This window comes from Pelophylax lessonae (assembly GCF_965119305.1).
Source record: "Pelophylax lessonae genome assembly, chromosome: 8".
Classification (NCBI taxonomy): Eukaryota; Metazoa; Chordata; class Amphibia; order Anura; family Ranidae; genus Pelophylax; species Pelophylax lessonae.
Genome location: NC_138775.1, coordinates 180,145,503 through 180,158,356, shown reverse-complemented (window position 1 = coordinate 180,158,356; position 12,854 = coordinate 180,145,503). Strand labels below are relative to the sequence as shown.

The 12,854-nt window shown below is 44.4% G+C and overlaps 1 protein-coding gene across 1 annotated transcript in view; it reads left to right on the top strand.

Moving 5' to 3' along the window:
- Positions 1–12,854, top strand: part of MFSD14A (major facilitator superfamily domain containing 14A) — a 120,368-nt gene that overhangs the window by 17,892 nt on the left and 89,622 nt on the right. The window contains exon 2 of the mRNA XM_082265526.1: positions 8,344–8,455. Coding sequence (XP_082121652.1) covers positions 8,375–8,455 — 81 coding nt within the window. The 5' untranslated portion in view covers positions 8,344–8,374. The remainder of the gene's footprint in view (positions 1–8,343; positions 8,456–12,854) is intronic.

The following is a 12,854-nucleotide window of genomic DNA, read 5'->3' as shown; positions in this document are numbered from 1 at the left end:
AGATGTCTCCACTGACATCTGTTGCTCCATAGGGCTGCATGGAGCATCCGATCAGGTCTCCCTGAAAAACTGACAGGCGGATCGGTTCGGAAAGCCCGTCTGAAAGGAGCGTAAAGGTTTTTCCTCGTCGTTTCACAACAAATCGTAACCCATTACCCGCTTCCGGACAACCCACCGTGTATTTATGTCGCTATTTTGATGTTAAATATTTTTTTTTTACACAGCCAGTGGTCCGCTTTTACATTATGGGATCGCTTTTATAGGTGGCGGGAGAGGTACCCACCCTCGTCCCGCCACTTCCAGGTCGTTTTTCCCGCTTACTAGATTCGTCGGTAGTGGGGAAAGCGATATGATCCCCTGTGCTGGTGGGATAGATAAGATGGCCCACACTCGACTCCATGCCCTTGGAGGACCGAAGCAACGTCAAATGTCACTTCTGCCCAACAGCCTAAAATTTCCATTTTTATTAAAAAAAAAAAAGAATGGATGCTTTTTTTATTTATTTATTTTTTTACCCCAGATCTCACATCACAGGCTCACATCACATGTCCTGCTTATTTCTATTACAAGGGATGTTTACATTCCTTGTAGTAGGAATAAGTGATCAAAAAATATTTTTTTTAAAGGGACAGTAAAAAAAAGAAAAAGCATAAAATGGGAATAACTTTTTTTTAAAGTGCCCAGTCCCTGCATAAAGTGCCCAGTCCCTGCATACGTGCATACGCAAGGCATTCTCACATATGTAAACGGTGTTCAAGCCACACGTGAGGTATCGCCGTGATCGTTGGAGCGAGAGCAATAATTCTAGCACTAGCCCTCCTCTGTAACTCTAAACTGGTAACCTGTGGAAATCTTTACAGAGTCGCCTATGGAGATTTTTAACCACTTCCATACCGGGCGATTTCTGGCACTCTGCTCCTAGATGTAAAAATCATCATTTTTTTTGCAAGTAAATTACTCGGAAACCCCCAAACTTTTTTTTTTTTTAACAGAGACCCTAGGGAATAAAATGATTAAAAAAAAACACTAAAGTTAGCCCAATTTTTTTGTATGTGAAAGATGTTTCGCCAAGTAAATAGATACCCAACATGTCATGCTTTAAATTTCGGTATTTAAAACTTCGGTACTTAAAAAATCTCTATAGTCGACGCTTTAAAATTTTTACAAGTTACCAGTTTAGAGTTACAGTGGAGGTCCTGGGCTAGAATTGTTGCTCTCGCTCTAAAGTTCACAGCAATACCTCACATGTATGGCTTAAACGTTGATTACATATGTGCCCGCGACGTACTCATGCGTTCGTTTCTGCCTGCGTGGATTGGGGCACTTTACATTTTTTTTTAATCCTTTTTTCTTTTTTTTCTTTTTCTTTTTACACTTTCTCTTAAATCTTTTTTTTTTTATCACTCTTTATAGGGAGATCTGGGGTCAATAAGACTTCAGATCTCTCCTACAGGCTAGAAAGCCTGAAATAAAAAAAAAAAAAAAAAAAAAAAACGATCTCAGCTGAATGCCGAGATCAGTGCAGTATTGAATCTGCCAGGCCGGGCGTGACGTCCTCATGTCGCTCCCAAGCCTCTGAGAGTCATAGAGACTGCCGGGGACCAGTCTCTATGGTACAGTTCCACCGATGGTCGATCCCTTCTCCGTCTCGCCGATCGCACAGGCGAGCTGGTAGAAGCACCGGAGGGTAGCGTGGGGGGGGGGGGGGGGTGTCTCCTCCCGCTGCCTGTAAGAATGATCAAGCGGCTGTTCAGCCTTTGATTGTTATTATAGTAAATGGAATCGCCGGCAGAGGCAGAAAAAATGATATCTGAATGATGCCAACTGCAGGCATCATTCAGATATCCTCACTTAAAGCCCTGGACGTTGTATGACGTCCAGCGGTAAGGAAGTGGTTAGGTACCAAATGTCGCCAATCCACGAGTGTTCGCAATTTTAAAGCATGACATGTTAGGTATCCATTTACTCAGTGTAACAATATCTTTCACATTATAGAAAAGAATCAGGCTAACTTTACTGTTTTTCTTATTTTTTTTTTATGAAAAAGTATTTTTTCCAAAACAATTTAGTTTGTAAGACTGCTGTGCAAATACGGTGTGACATAAAGTATTGCAACGATCTCCATTTTATTCTCTAGGGTCTCTGCTAAAAAAAAAAAAAGTTTGCGGGTTCTAAGTAATTTATACTGATTACTGTCAGGAATAGGCCTGGTCCTTAAATGGTTAAGAAAAAAAAAACCCTCGTACGATAAAGGCTTTTTTTTTTTTGGGTTGTTTTTTTGTTTCTGATCTTGTGAGGTATTTCATTTCTAATTTTTTTTTTTTTTTTTTTTTTTCCCCGTACAAAAACAGTACACAAATGAAAATTGTTAGTCCTGTTCCCGTGAGAGAAACATTTTGGCACTTGTCCCTTAGAAAATTTTCTTTCACAAAGTCTGAATTAACTGTAGAAAATTTGTGTACACACTTATATGAAAATCGTACGAAAGTACCTCGGACAAAGGCCTTCTGGACCCTTTTAGCCCCCCCCCCCCCCATTCGCTCAGATACAGCAGCAGGAGCCATGCTGCTGTCAATCACAGCCAGTAACAAGGGAATGGGGGGAGGGGCAGAGTCTCACATTGTGTGTTTTATGGAGACACACAGCAGTGCTTGGAAGCAAGCATGCAGGAGTGCACTCGGCAGGGGGAGGAGCAAGGACTGCCGATAGGGGACTCAAGAAGGAGGATCAGGGCTGCGCAAAACCAATACACAGAATAGGTAAATATGACGTTTGTTAACAACGAAAAAAAAGTTTACACTCACTTTAGCTGGTTCAGGTAATTCTGTGTATGTTATCCTTGTTATAGTGTAAGCACAGAGTGGTTACATTGACTGACTGAGATTTCATCTTTCAGTTCGCCCATTCTAGAAGCCAGCTGACAGCTTTAGGCCTCGATCACACAGGCAGCAAAAAGTCAGGTGGTTGGTCCAGTTAAATTTCAAAGTTATTGTGCAAATAAACCCAAATTAGAAAGCCGCTGGCAAAAACAATATGGTTAAGATCGTAAACCGCATATACTAGCAGAAAATTGCTGCGTTAAAATGACAAAGAAATTATATAGTCCAATCGTGAAACCAGTAGATCCCTCCAAGGAAAATGTGAGGGGCTAAGTGTTCAACATATAAAAAAATTAAGGAACACTTTTTAGAGTATAGCATTGTCAATTAAACTTCTGGGAAATTGATCTTGGCAATTAAGTAGCAAAGGGTTTTTTTTTAATCAGTTTCAGCTGCCTTGGTGTTAATTTACAGGTGCCCTAGATGGGCCTCCAATACAGGAAGGGTTTTACAGGTGAAGGCCACTGACATTTTTTTTTATCCCTATTTATCTTTTCTGTTTTTCACTAGTTTTGCATTTGGCTAGGGTCAGTTTCACTACTGGTAGCATGAGGCGAAATCTGGACCCTATGGAGGTTTAACAGGCAGTCCCAACTCCTCCAGGATAGCAAATCAATTCGTGCCATTGCCAGAAGCTCTCAAGAGCATGGAGGAGATTCCAGGAGACAGGCAGTTACTCTAGGAGAAATGGACAGGGCCGTAGATGGTCCTTAACCTATCAGCAGGACCAGCTTCTGCTCCTTTGTGCAAGGGGGAACAGGATGAGCACTGCCAGAGCCCTACATAATGACCTCTAGCAGGCCACTGGTGTTGGTCTCTTACCAAACTATTAGAAACAGACTTTGAGGGTGGCCTGAGGGCCCAACGTTCTCAGTGGGCCGTATGCTCACTGCCCGGCAACATGGAGCTTGATTGGCATTTTGCCATTGAACACCAGAATTTGAAGGCCCACCACTGGCACCCTGTGCTTTTCACAGATGAGAACAGGTTCACCCTGAGCTCAGGTGACAGATATAAATGTCTGGAGAAGCCCTGGAGAACGTCATGCTGCCTGTAACATCGTTCAGCATGACTGGTTTTGATGGTGGGTCAGTGATGGTGTGGGGAGGCATATTTATGGAGGGACTCAGACCTGCCCCCTAAATGCCATTAGGTATCAGGATGAAATCCTTGGACCCGTTTTCAAAACCTATGCTGGTGCAGTGGGTTCTGGGTTCCTCCTGGTGTATGACAATGCCCGGCCTCATGAGGCGAGAGTATGCAGCCAGTTCCTGAAGAATTAAGGAGTTAATATCAATAATTGGCTTCCATGGTCGCCTGACCTAAATCCAATAGAACACCTCTGGGGCATTATGTTTTGGTCCATCAGACGCCGCCAGGTTGCACCGAAGTCTGTTCAGGAGCTCAGTGATGCCCTGGTCCAAATCTGGAAGAAAATACCCCTGGGCACCATCCGTCGTCTCAGGAGCATGCCCTGACTTTGTCAAGCATGCATACAAGCACATAGAGGGGCCATACCATTTTTTGAGTTGCTGCAATGACATTTCTGCAAAATGGACTAGCCTGCTGCATCATTTTTTCACTTTGATTTTCGGGGTGTCTTTATATTCAGCCCTCTGTAGGTTGATAATTTTCATTTCCATCAAACAATGTATTGGGTCCTTTCATTCCTAATACATTACCCAGTCCATATCAGTATAGATATCCAGCATGATATTTTTCCCCATTGAGATTTGATGTGTTTTCAAAGCGTTCCATTAAATTTTTTTGAGCAGTGTATATGAAAAGAAACACCTTGATAGTGAATATCGTATAAAAAGGTGAAACCCCCAGGTGCGCCTCCACCATATAATGTGTAATGGCCGCTCACCAGAGTAAATGGACTGTAGATTATAAGAGTCATGAACACAGTATGAGTAGGAGTCATCAACCTTCTTTCCTTTGCAGCGAAACGGGAGAACAAGATGTTTTTCTCTATCGCTCATTGACAGACGTAGTCTTCTTGATTCTCAAGAGCTGGGTTATGTTGTCTCCGCAGGAGTAGGACTAGGCAGAATGACAAAACGTTCTGGCTCCACCCTAGGGGCAGTCCCTGAGGGTATATCCTCCCTCTCTCTGCTACAGGGAATCAGTTTTTTTCTGTCTAGTCAGGAGTAAGGACCTAAGTTCCTTGCTGGGATCTTTTGGTCCTGGCAAGACTTTTTTTCTTTAAGAAAAAGACATTTTTTAGGTAGTTTTCTCCAGTGTTTTTTTCCTGTGAGATCTTCAAGCAAAAATGCCGGACTGGGCGACACTTGTGGTCACCCCAGCCGGCCTACGAGCGCGCGCAGACCATGGCATTGCGCTTGGTCGGCCGCGACATATTCAAGTAAGTATGCGGGGCCGGGCGACGGGCTGGATGTTGAGATCCAGTGGTCACCCCGGTTTCTGCCTAAGAGCGCGTGCAGACCAGTGCGCTGAGTCGGCCGCGACGGAGTCCCAGCAAAGGGACTGACTTTGCGAGTTAAAAGCTCGCTTGGACGCCAGGTACCAGAGAGTCGAGGCGTCCACAAACCCCCACCCCGGTGGAGAGGGTATTGTGAAGAGAGGGTGCCTGTCGGTTCGGTATGGTGAGTAAGCGTTCCCTGTTAAGGCGCACTCCACTCGGGCACTTAGTGCGTCATGGGCCTTTCGCCATCAGGCGTCAGTGGTCCAGGTGTGCAAGGCGGCTACCTGGTCGTCGGTGCATACCTTCTCTAAACATTATAAAGTTGATGTAATGGCATCGTCTGATGCCTCATTTGGCCGCAAGGTTTTGCAGGCCGCAATTTGAGGAGACCAGTGGTCTACCTCGAGGGTTTTTTTCCGTTGGAAAAATTTTTCTTTAGCCTCATTCTTTGTTTATAATGAGCCTTTAAAACTTCTAGTTTGGCACCGGTTGGGCCTTCTAGATTGGATTTGATTTTGTCAATCCCACCCCTCATTTGTGGCACTGCTTCTGGATGTCCCAGCTCTTGAGAATCAAGAAGACTACGTCTGTCAATGAGCGATAGAGAAAAATGGATTTTTGTAAGAACTTACCGTAAAATCCTTTTCTCTTAAGCTCATTGACAGACGTAGTACCCGCCCCTCTATCATTGAGTTGGGTTGGGTTAAATTCTCTGTACTGCTTTAAACAGAACTGATTCCCTGTAGCAGAGAGAGGGAGGATATACCCTCAGGGACTGCCCCTAGGGTGGAGCCAGAACGTTTTGTCATTCTGCCTAGTCCTACTCCTGCGGAGACAACATAACCCAGCTCTTGAGAATCAAGAAGACTACGTCTGTCAATGAGCTTAAGAGAAAAGGATTTTACGGTAAGTTCTTACAAAAATCCATTTTTAATCATATATGTTGGAGACTTAATCCATCATATTTTCTTTGGAGTGATCTACTAGTTTCATTTTTGGACTATATCACATCTAATTGACTGTAATATTTATAGGATTTTATTTCTTTGTCACTTTAGCGTGGCAATTTTCTGTTTGTATAGGTTGATCCATGTAGGCATGGCCATGATGCATGAGACAAATTTTGTGTGTAGACGTGTAGCACGGTATTTTAATGTACAATCTACCTTTAGGATTGGGAAAAGGGCATTCAGGAGACTACAATATTGCCTTCTCAGCTGCTGTTAAATAATTCAAAACTGCCTCTGAACAGTGATGTACCATAAATCGCGTTTTCAAAGCATGTTTAAACCTGATGCCCGGGTGAACAAGTTTTCAAGCCACGAAGGTTTTTTCATTTCTTTTATTTAAAGCAATAGAAATGACTGACTGCAGTAAATTAGATTCTGCTTTATTTTTTTTAGCCCCATGTGACTGATTGCTTGGAACCAACCCAGGCCAGTAAACATCATGCTAAATGTTTGCTTAAACAAAGTTCAAGACTCCCAAGCTCTGGTAAAAATTCTCTTGCAGAGTCAACAGTCTTTGGTGCTAGAATCAAGTCACCTGAAGTCTGAGAGCTGTTGCTCTGTCAGCTGCTAGATCCCATACAATGCTTTACAGCTCCTGATCACAACCCTCCACCAGTTAAAGTGGTAGTAAACGGCTGGAAAAAAAAAAAAAGAAAACCTACAAGACCATAGCATAATGTGCTAGTATGCATCGCATACTAGCACATTCAGCCCTACAGAGGGCTGAATTTATGAAACACTTACCATAGAATGAAGCCTCCGCAGTGGCGCCCGGTTATCTCTGAGGGAGCTGACATGTTCCCTCAGCATCTCTTGCGGGTTCGTGGGCTCCGGCGCTGAGAGTGGCTGGAGCCGTGATGACATCACTCCTGCGCATGCGTGCGGAAGCCTTCCATTCCGGGGTTCTGTACACCAAGAATAATTGCAGATTTCGACCACTTGGTGTTTTCAAATAACACGGACAGCCTTTACACTCCGGTAGATACTATATTTATTTACTGCAGATTGTTAGTCTGCCCGCTATATGGTTGTTTTTGGTTACTAGTGGGTGGACTAACAATCTGCAGTAATTATAGCATCTACCGGAGTGTAAAGAGTGCCGGTGTTGTGTTAAAATACCAATCTCCAATTATTCCTGGTGTACAGTCACCGGAAATAACGTAGTTGGAGATCTCAGCAAGTTGGACTTTTCAGCAGAACACTTTCAAGGAGTTGTGAAGTTCTGGCACGATACGCTGGACCGTCAGAGCACATGCGCTGCTATCAGTGGCTGCATGCAGGGCTAATATCCCCTAAACCGTGCAGGTTTAGGTGATATTCATTTTTTATACTGGTAAGCCTTATTATAGGCCTTATTTACCTGTAGGTATAAATTACCAAGCGAATATACAACCGCTTTAAGTAATTTAACTAAACTACTGGATTTGTTTGACATGTTTTTGAATTCGGAAGTTTTGTGTCTGGTTCAGGCAGGTGGGCAAATCAGCCACGCTTAGACAAAACTAGTAAAGCTAAACGGGTAAGTAAGCTCAAGGGCCCATTCAGATCTGTCTGTTAATGTGTGCCGAATTACAGAAGCTTAATTTTTTTTTTTAAACTGAATGCCAGTGCTCACTACCAAAAAAAGGGACATGCAGCATTTTCTCGAACTTGGCACACCACAAGGCCTGATAGTGCAGTTACCATTTTTTTTTCTATTGTGTTATTATTTGATCCTTTTGTCATGTAGCACATTTCTACATTCTGCCAATATCCATCTGTGATTATATTCTGCCAGGTTTTTTTTTTTTCATCCTTTCAAAAGGAACTGTGTACATCTGTACCCCCCCGCTTTGTACACTATATAAGTAATTGTAAAGCTTAGCAACATAAAATGTCATTATCAGTTATATCATCGAAGGCCAATTCTCATTAAATTTTGTTTTTCCTGTTCACAGAATTTAAAATTTGATTATGATTCTGTTTTATGAGATCGCTTTATGTGTTTGTAAATTAGTTACGTAATAAGGGTTCTGTTTTTTCCAAACAGATGTTGAAAGGGCAACAGTGATGTAAAAATGACTCAGGGGAAGAAAAAGAAGAGAGTGAACCGCAGTGTACTCCTTGCCAAAAAAATCATCATTAAAGATGGTGGCACGGTGAGTGTAAAAATTGCAATATAAACTGATTGATTGAGTTTTTTCATTGCAGAAAACATGAGTGAATGTGAGCTTTTTTTTTTTTTTGCATTGATAAAGGGATGAAGAAAGAAAAATTAACGAGTTAGAAACCCAGGGCTTGACAAATTTTCCTGAAATCTAGGAGCCAGCTAAAAAAGTTAGGAGCCAGTTTTTTTTTTAAACAACTAAGTTTTATTTCCAAAAAAATAACATACTAAATTTACACATAAAGACGACTAGAACCCCACTCTCCTCTATAGCACAATCGGATGGAAACAGACTGTCTGTCTGTTTCCATCCGATGCCATCTGATCCGATCCACGAGATGGATAGAAAATAGAACCACCATCCGTCTGTTTTTGGCGGACAGGATCAGATGGCGGCAGATTACTGCTCCATAGAGGAGACTGAAGGATCCAATCAGGTCTGCCTGAAAAACTGACAGGCGGACCTGATCAGGCAGCCCGTGTGAAAGGGGCCTTCGGCTGTGGCATGGCGATGAGGAAAAAAAAAAAAAACTATATTATTATATAATATATATTTTTTTAATTTTTTTTTTATAATTGAAAAAATAAAATTATTTTTGTTTTAAATAATAAAAAAAAAATTAATTTTTTTTAAATAATTTAAAAAAATAAATGAATAATAATAACCACACTCCCTGTCCACTTACCTTTTAAGCAAAGGTAAGTGGACAGGGAGATGAAGCCTGCAAAAACATCCATCTCATCTCCGCTTGGGGAAGGAGATGGACAGGCATTGAGGACAGGCAGGGGAAACAGCCATTAGTTACTGTTTGTCAAACTCCCGGGCACCACAAGAGGGCGCCAGTTCCCCGTTCTCTCACTGAAGGAGGCCGAAAAGCCGTGGCCTCAATTTTCAGACGGCGCGTAAGTCTGTGCACTCGGTGAGTGGTTGGGAGGGCGCAAAAGGGACATGACACCTCCTGCAGTGCACCCCAGGCGCCAGGTTGCTAATTCTAGTCGCCAATGCGACCTGGCGCCCGGGGTTTGTCGAGCCCTGTAGAAACTAGTTCACAAAAATTAGAGCTGCAGCTGCTTACTTATCAAGATTTAAAGCTCGGCACCTGCTATCCTTGCTTTACTAGATAGTAAGTCCATAGTGTCCTGAAGTATGTATGCAGTACAAGAATCTTATGCATTTTACAACATGCTTGCTTCAGGTCAGTAACTTACTATGTAGCGAAACCAGGGTCAGGGTGGCGGAACCAAATCCGACACTTTGAAAAACAGCATATAGAGGAATCACTGTCCTCCTTTTTCCTCCTACAGGAGGAAAATGGAGATTTGTTCCTATGTATACTGCCCCCGCCACTCCTATCCAGTTCACTTGTGTTCTGCTGTCTCTGGGCCTCTGTGTGCTGCCTTCCCTCTCCTGCCGGCTGCTGCAGGGGATGTGTCACAATAGAGAACCAGGAAGGGGTTGGTAAATATGTAGTTTAACAGCTCCTTCCTTTTCTGAATGGTCAGAGTCATAGTCAGTGACATTGTAAAAAAAAAAAAAAAATTATAAAAAATAATACAACTAAAATACCAAAAAATAAAAACTACTGATACCAGTGGGTGAACGTCCAGGTTGGCCAAGGTTACACTTGCGACTTGGCCTTGGCATTCCACCACCGTGGGGAGGCCCCAAGATGGCAGGAAGGGGCCCACTGCAGAACTTGTGAAAGGGTCCCGCAACGAGATTAAAGGGCCCCAGGATCAATGGGAAGGGCCTCAGGCCAGGGGTTAGGGGGGCCCTTCATGGTTTCTTGCATCGGGGCCCTGAAGGTTCTAGTTACGTCTCTGCTTAGACCTGTACATCCTCTATTGACATGCACGTTTTTTTACATTTCTGCTGTAGAGCTGTTTTTAGTAAAAATTTCGTCATCTTTGATAAAGTATTGCATAAAAAAATTATGTGTATACATATTTTGTTTATCCCTAAAAAAAGTTATTTTCTCTTACGTCCTCTGACAGTCGCCACCCCTCAATAGTCTTCACCAATGGGTATTGTCCTCTTATCCATAGGAGCAAGCTATGCATAAGACTGGTTAAAAAACAAAACAATTTGCATAGACACACCTGTAGGGGGCTGTCCCACTGGTCCAATACCTCCCCGCTATCAGCATTCCCAACTCAGTTTGTCTTCTGCCTAGTTAGGAGTAAGATAGGCTATCCCTGTGCTTGGGCTACAGTCTCAGCCTTTCTTCTGTTTTATTATTTTTATTTTATGTACAAGTGTTTTCTTTACACTACTAGCTTTTTATTTGTTTCCTGCGCTTAATTAGTCGGATCTTCGGAAGACTACAGCGTTTGCGGAGCTGGGAATCGGACTGGTTGTCCTGGTGTCCCAGGACAGAGAACCTTATGGAATCCCAGCCTGCCATCGAGCGTTGAGCAGGCTATGCGTACGCCCTGGCCTCGCAAACGACCTGTCCCTGTCCTCAGGGACAAAAGCCCGCGAGGTGGCCACCTTGCTAGGATGTCTCAACCGCGTTTTCCGTGCGTTGCTAGGGTCCTGTTTTGGCTGACTGCACCCCCACGCCATCATGGAACGGTGAGTACATTCTGTGTGGGGCCTCTGTCAGGGGATGACAGTCTGCTGGTGTCACCCCCCCTCATGTCTGGGGCTCGCATTCCTCCTGGTCCTTGCGGGGGCACTATCGCGTCCAGGACGCTCTGGGGGTTTGTTGGGGTCCCTAACCCATGTGGCACTGTTTTCTGTGTTTTTTTTACTGGGGTACAGACGTGTGGGCGGACCGCAGCGGTGAAATACCGTGGGTCAGCCATTTTGGGTATGGGCAGCTGCTCTGGCTTCACTGAGGGCACTTCAGCAGCCAGTTTCTATGTAGTGTATCGCGCCCTTAGGGCGCCATCTTGTGTGTGGCACGTTTGCTTTCTACGTGTGTTTGGCTGCCATTTTCCCGGAGCCTCCCATTGATTCCTATGGGCAGCCATGTTTCTTTAGCCCGAGTCCTATTTAGCCTCTAGCGGTGTGCTATCAATTCCTTTCCTCATGCAGACGGATCGTCAGCAAGCGTTGTAACACTTCTGGGGGTCTTTTATTGCTGTTTTCTGGGGGATATCTCCTTGCTATTAGTTTTATTCCTACCTGTGGGGTATTTCAGTCTAGTTCCTATTGCGGTGCATTGCGGTGGGGTCGCCGCTATCACGATTTAAAGGGCCAGCGCCATGACAGTTTTTTTATGGAGTCCTAGGACAGCAAATTCCCCCCCAGCTTTGGTGGATGATTCGGGTACGTCTGAATCATCTGCGATTACTGCTGCACTTGCGACTTTAGCGTCCAAGGTGGATCTATTGATGTCCGAGCGGGCTTCTAGAAAAAGGCCTAGGCTTTCTCACTCCTCTGATTCAGAGTCTGATATGGTTGCCAAGGACAGTGTACCTCCTGAAAGGTCTGTCCTCTCAGTCGGAAGGGGAGGCGGAGGATGAGGAGGGGGATGATTCCCCCCCTGGAATGGCCAGAGCACGCGCTGCTATGTCTGCGCTTATTATCGCTGTAAAAGATACACTACATTTGGAGGATGAGCCCAACCTGCCGGGTAAGCGGTCTTTTTTTGGGACCCGTAGAACCCAAAAGGCAGCACAAGTGTTTCTCTTACGTCCTCTGACAGTCGCCGCCTCTCCATATTCGTCACAATGGGGTTATTGACCTTTGCTCCGTAGGAGTAGCTAGGCAACAGAATATGTCAATATTAAAGCTTTTAGCATATCCCACCCCAGGGGGTGGTCCCCTCAGTCAATACCCTCCTGCTTCCTGTATCCATACCTGTTTCATTGTCTAGCTATCAGGAGTAGCAGGCTGTTTTCTGTGCTTTTTGTCTCAGCCTTTATCTTCTTTTTGATTTTATTTGAGTGTTTTTTTCTCTATCTTTACTTAGCTGTTTATTTTTTCAGCTTTAGTTAGTTCTTCTGATGAAGAGGATCGTGCGGGCTGGGTCTCGGGCTGGCCCCCCTGGTCGCAGGTTGTGGGCCAGTGGCTTCCCAGCCTGCCATCGAGCGTTCAGTCAGGTTTTTTCCTGGCATGTGTGAACGACCCATCCCTGTTCGCTGCAGGGATGCTGCGGTGAGGTGGCTACCTCACTGGACGCCATGCAGTTTCGCACCGCAGTTCTGCTGCGACTCTCCCTGTCCTCTGTGCAGCAGCTTGATCGCTTGTGCGGGCTCCCCACGACATTCAGAAGGTAAGTGTATCTGTGTGGGGACCGGTCTGTTTAGTGGGTGTCAGTCTGGGACTGTGTAACCCTGCTTTTCTGTACACACTATTGGGCTCCCTGTCCGTTTTGCTGCCTTCTGTGGGCTACAAGGAGGGGGGCTATCCTGCACTGTTCTGTGTTACAGACTGTGTGCTT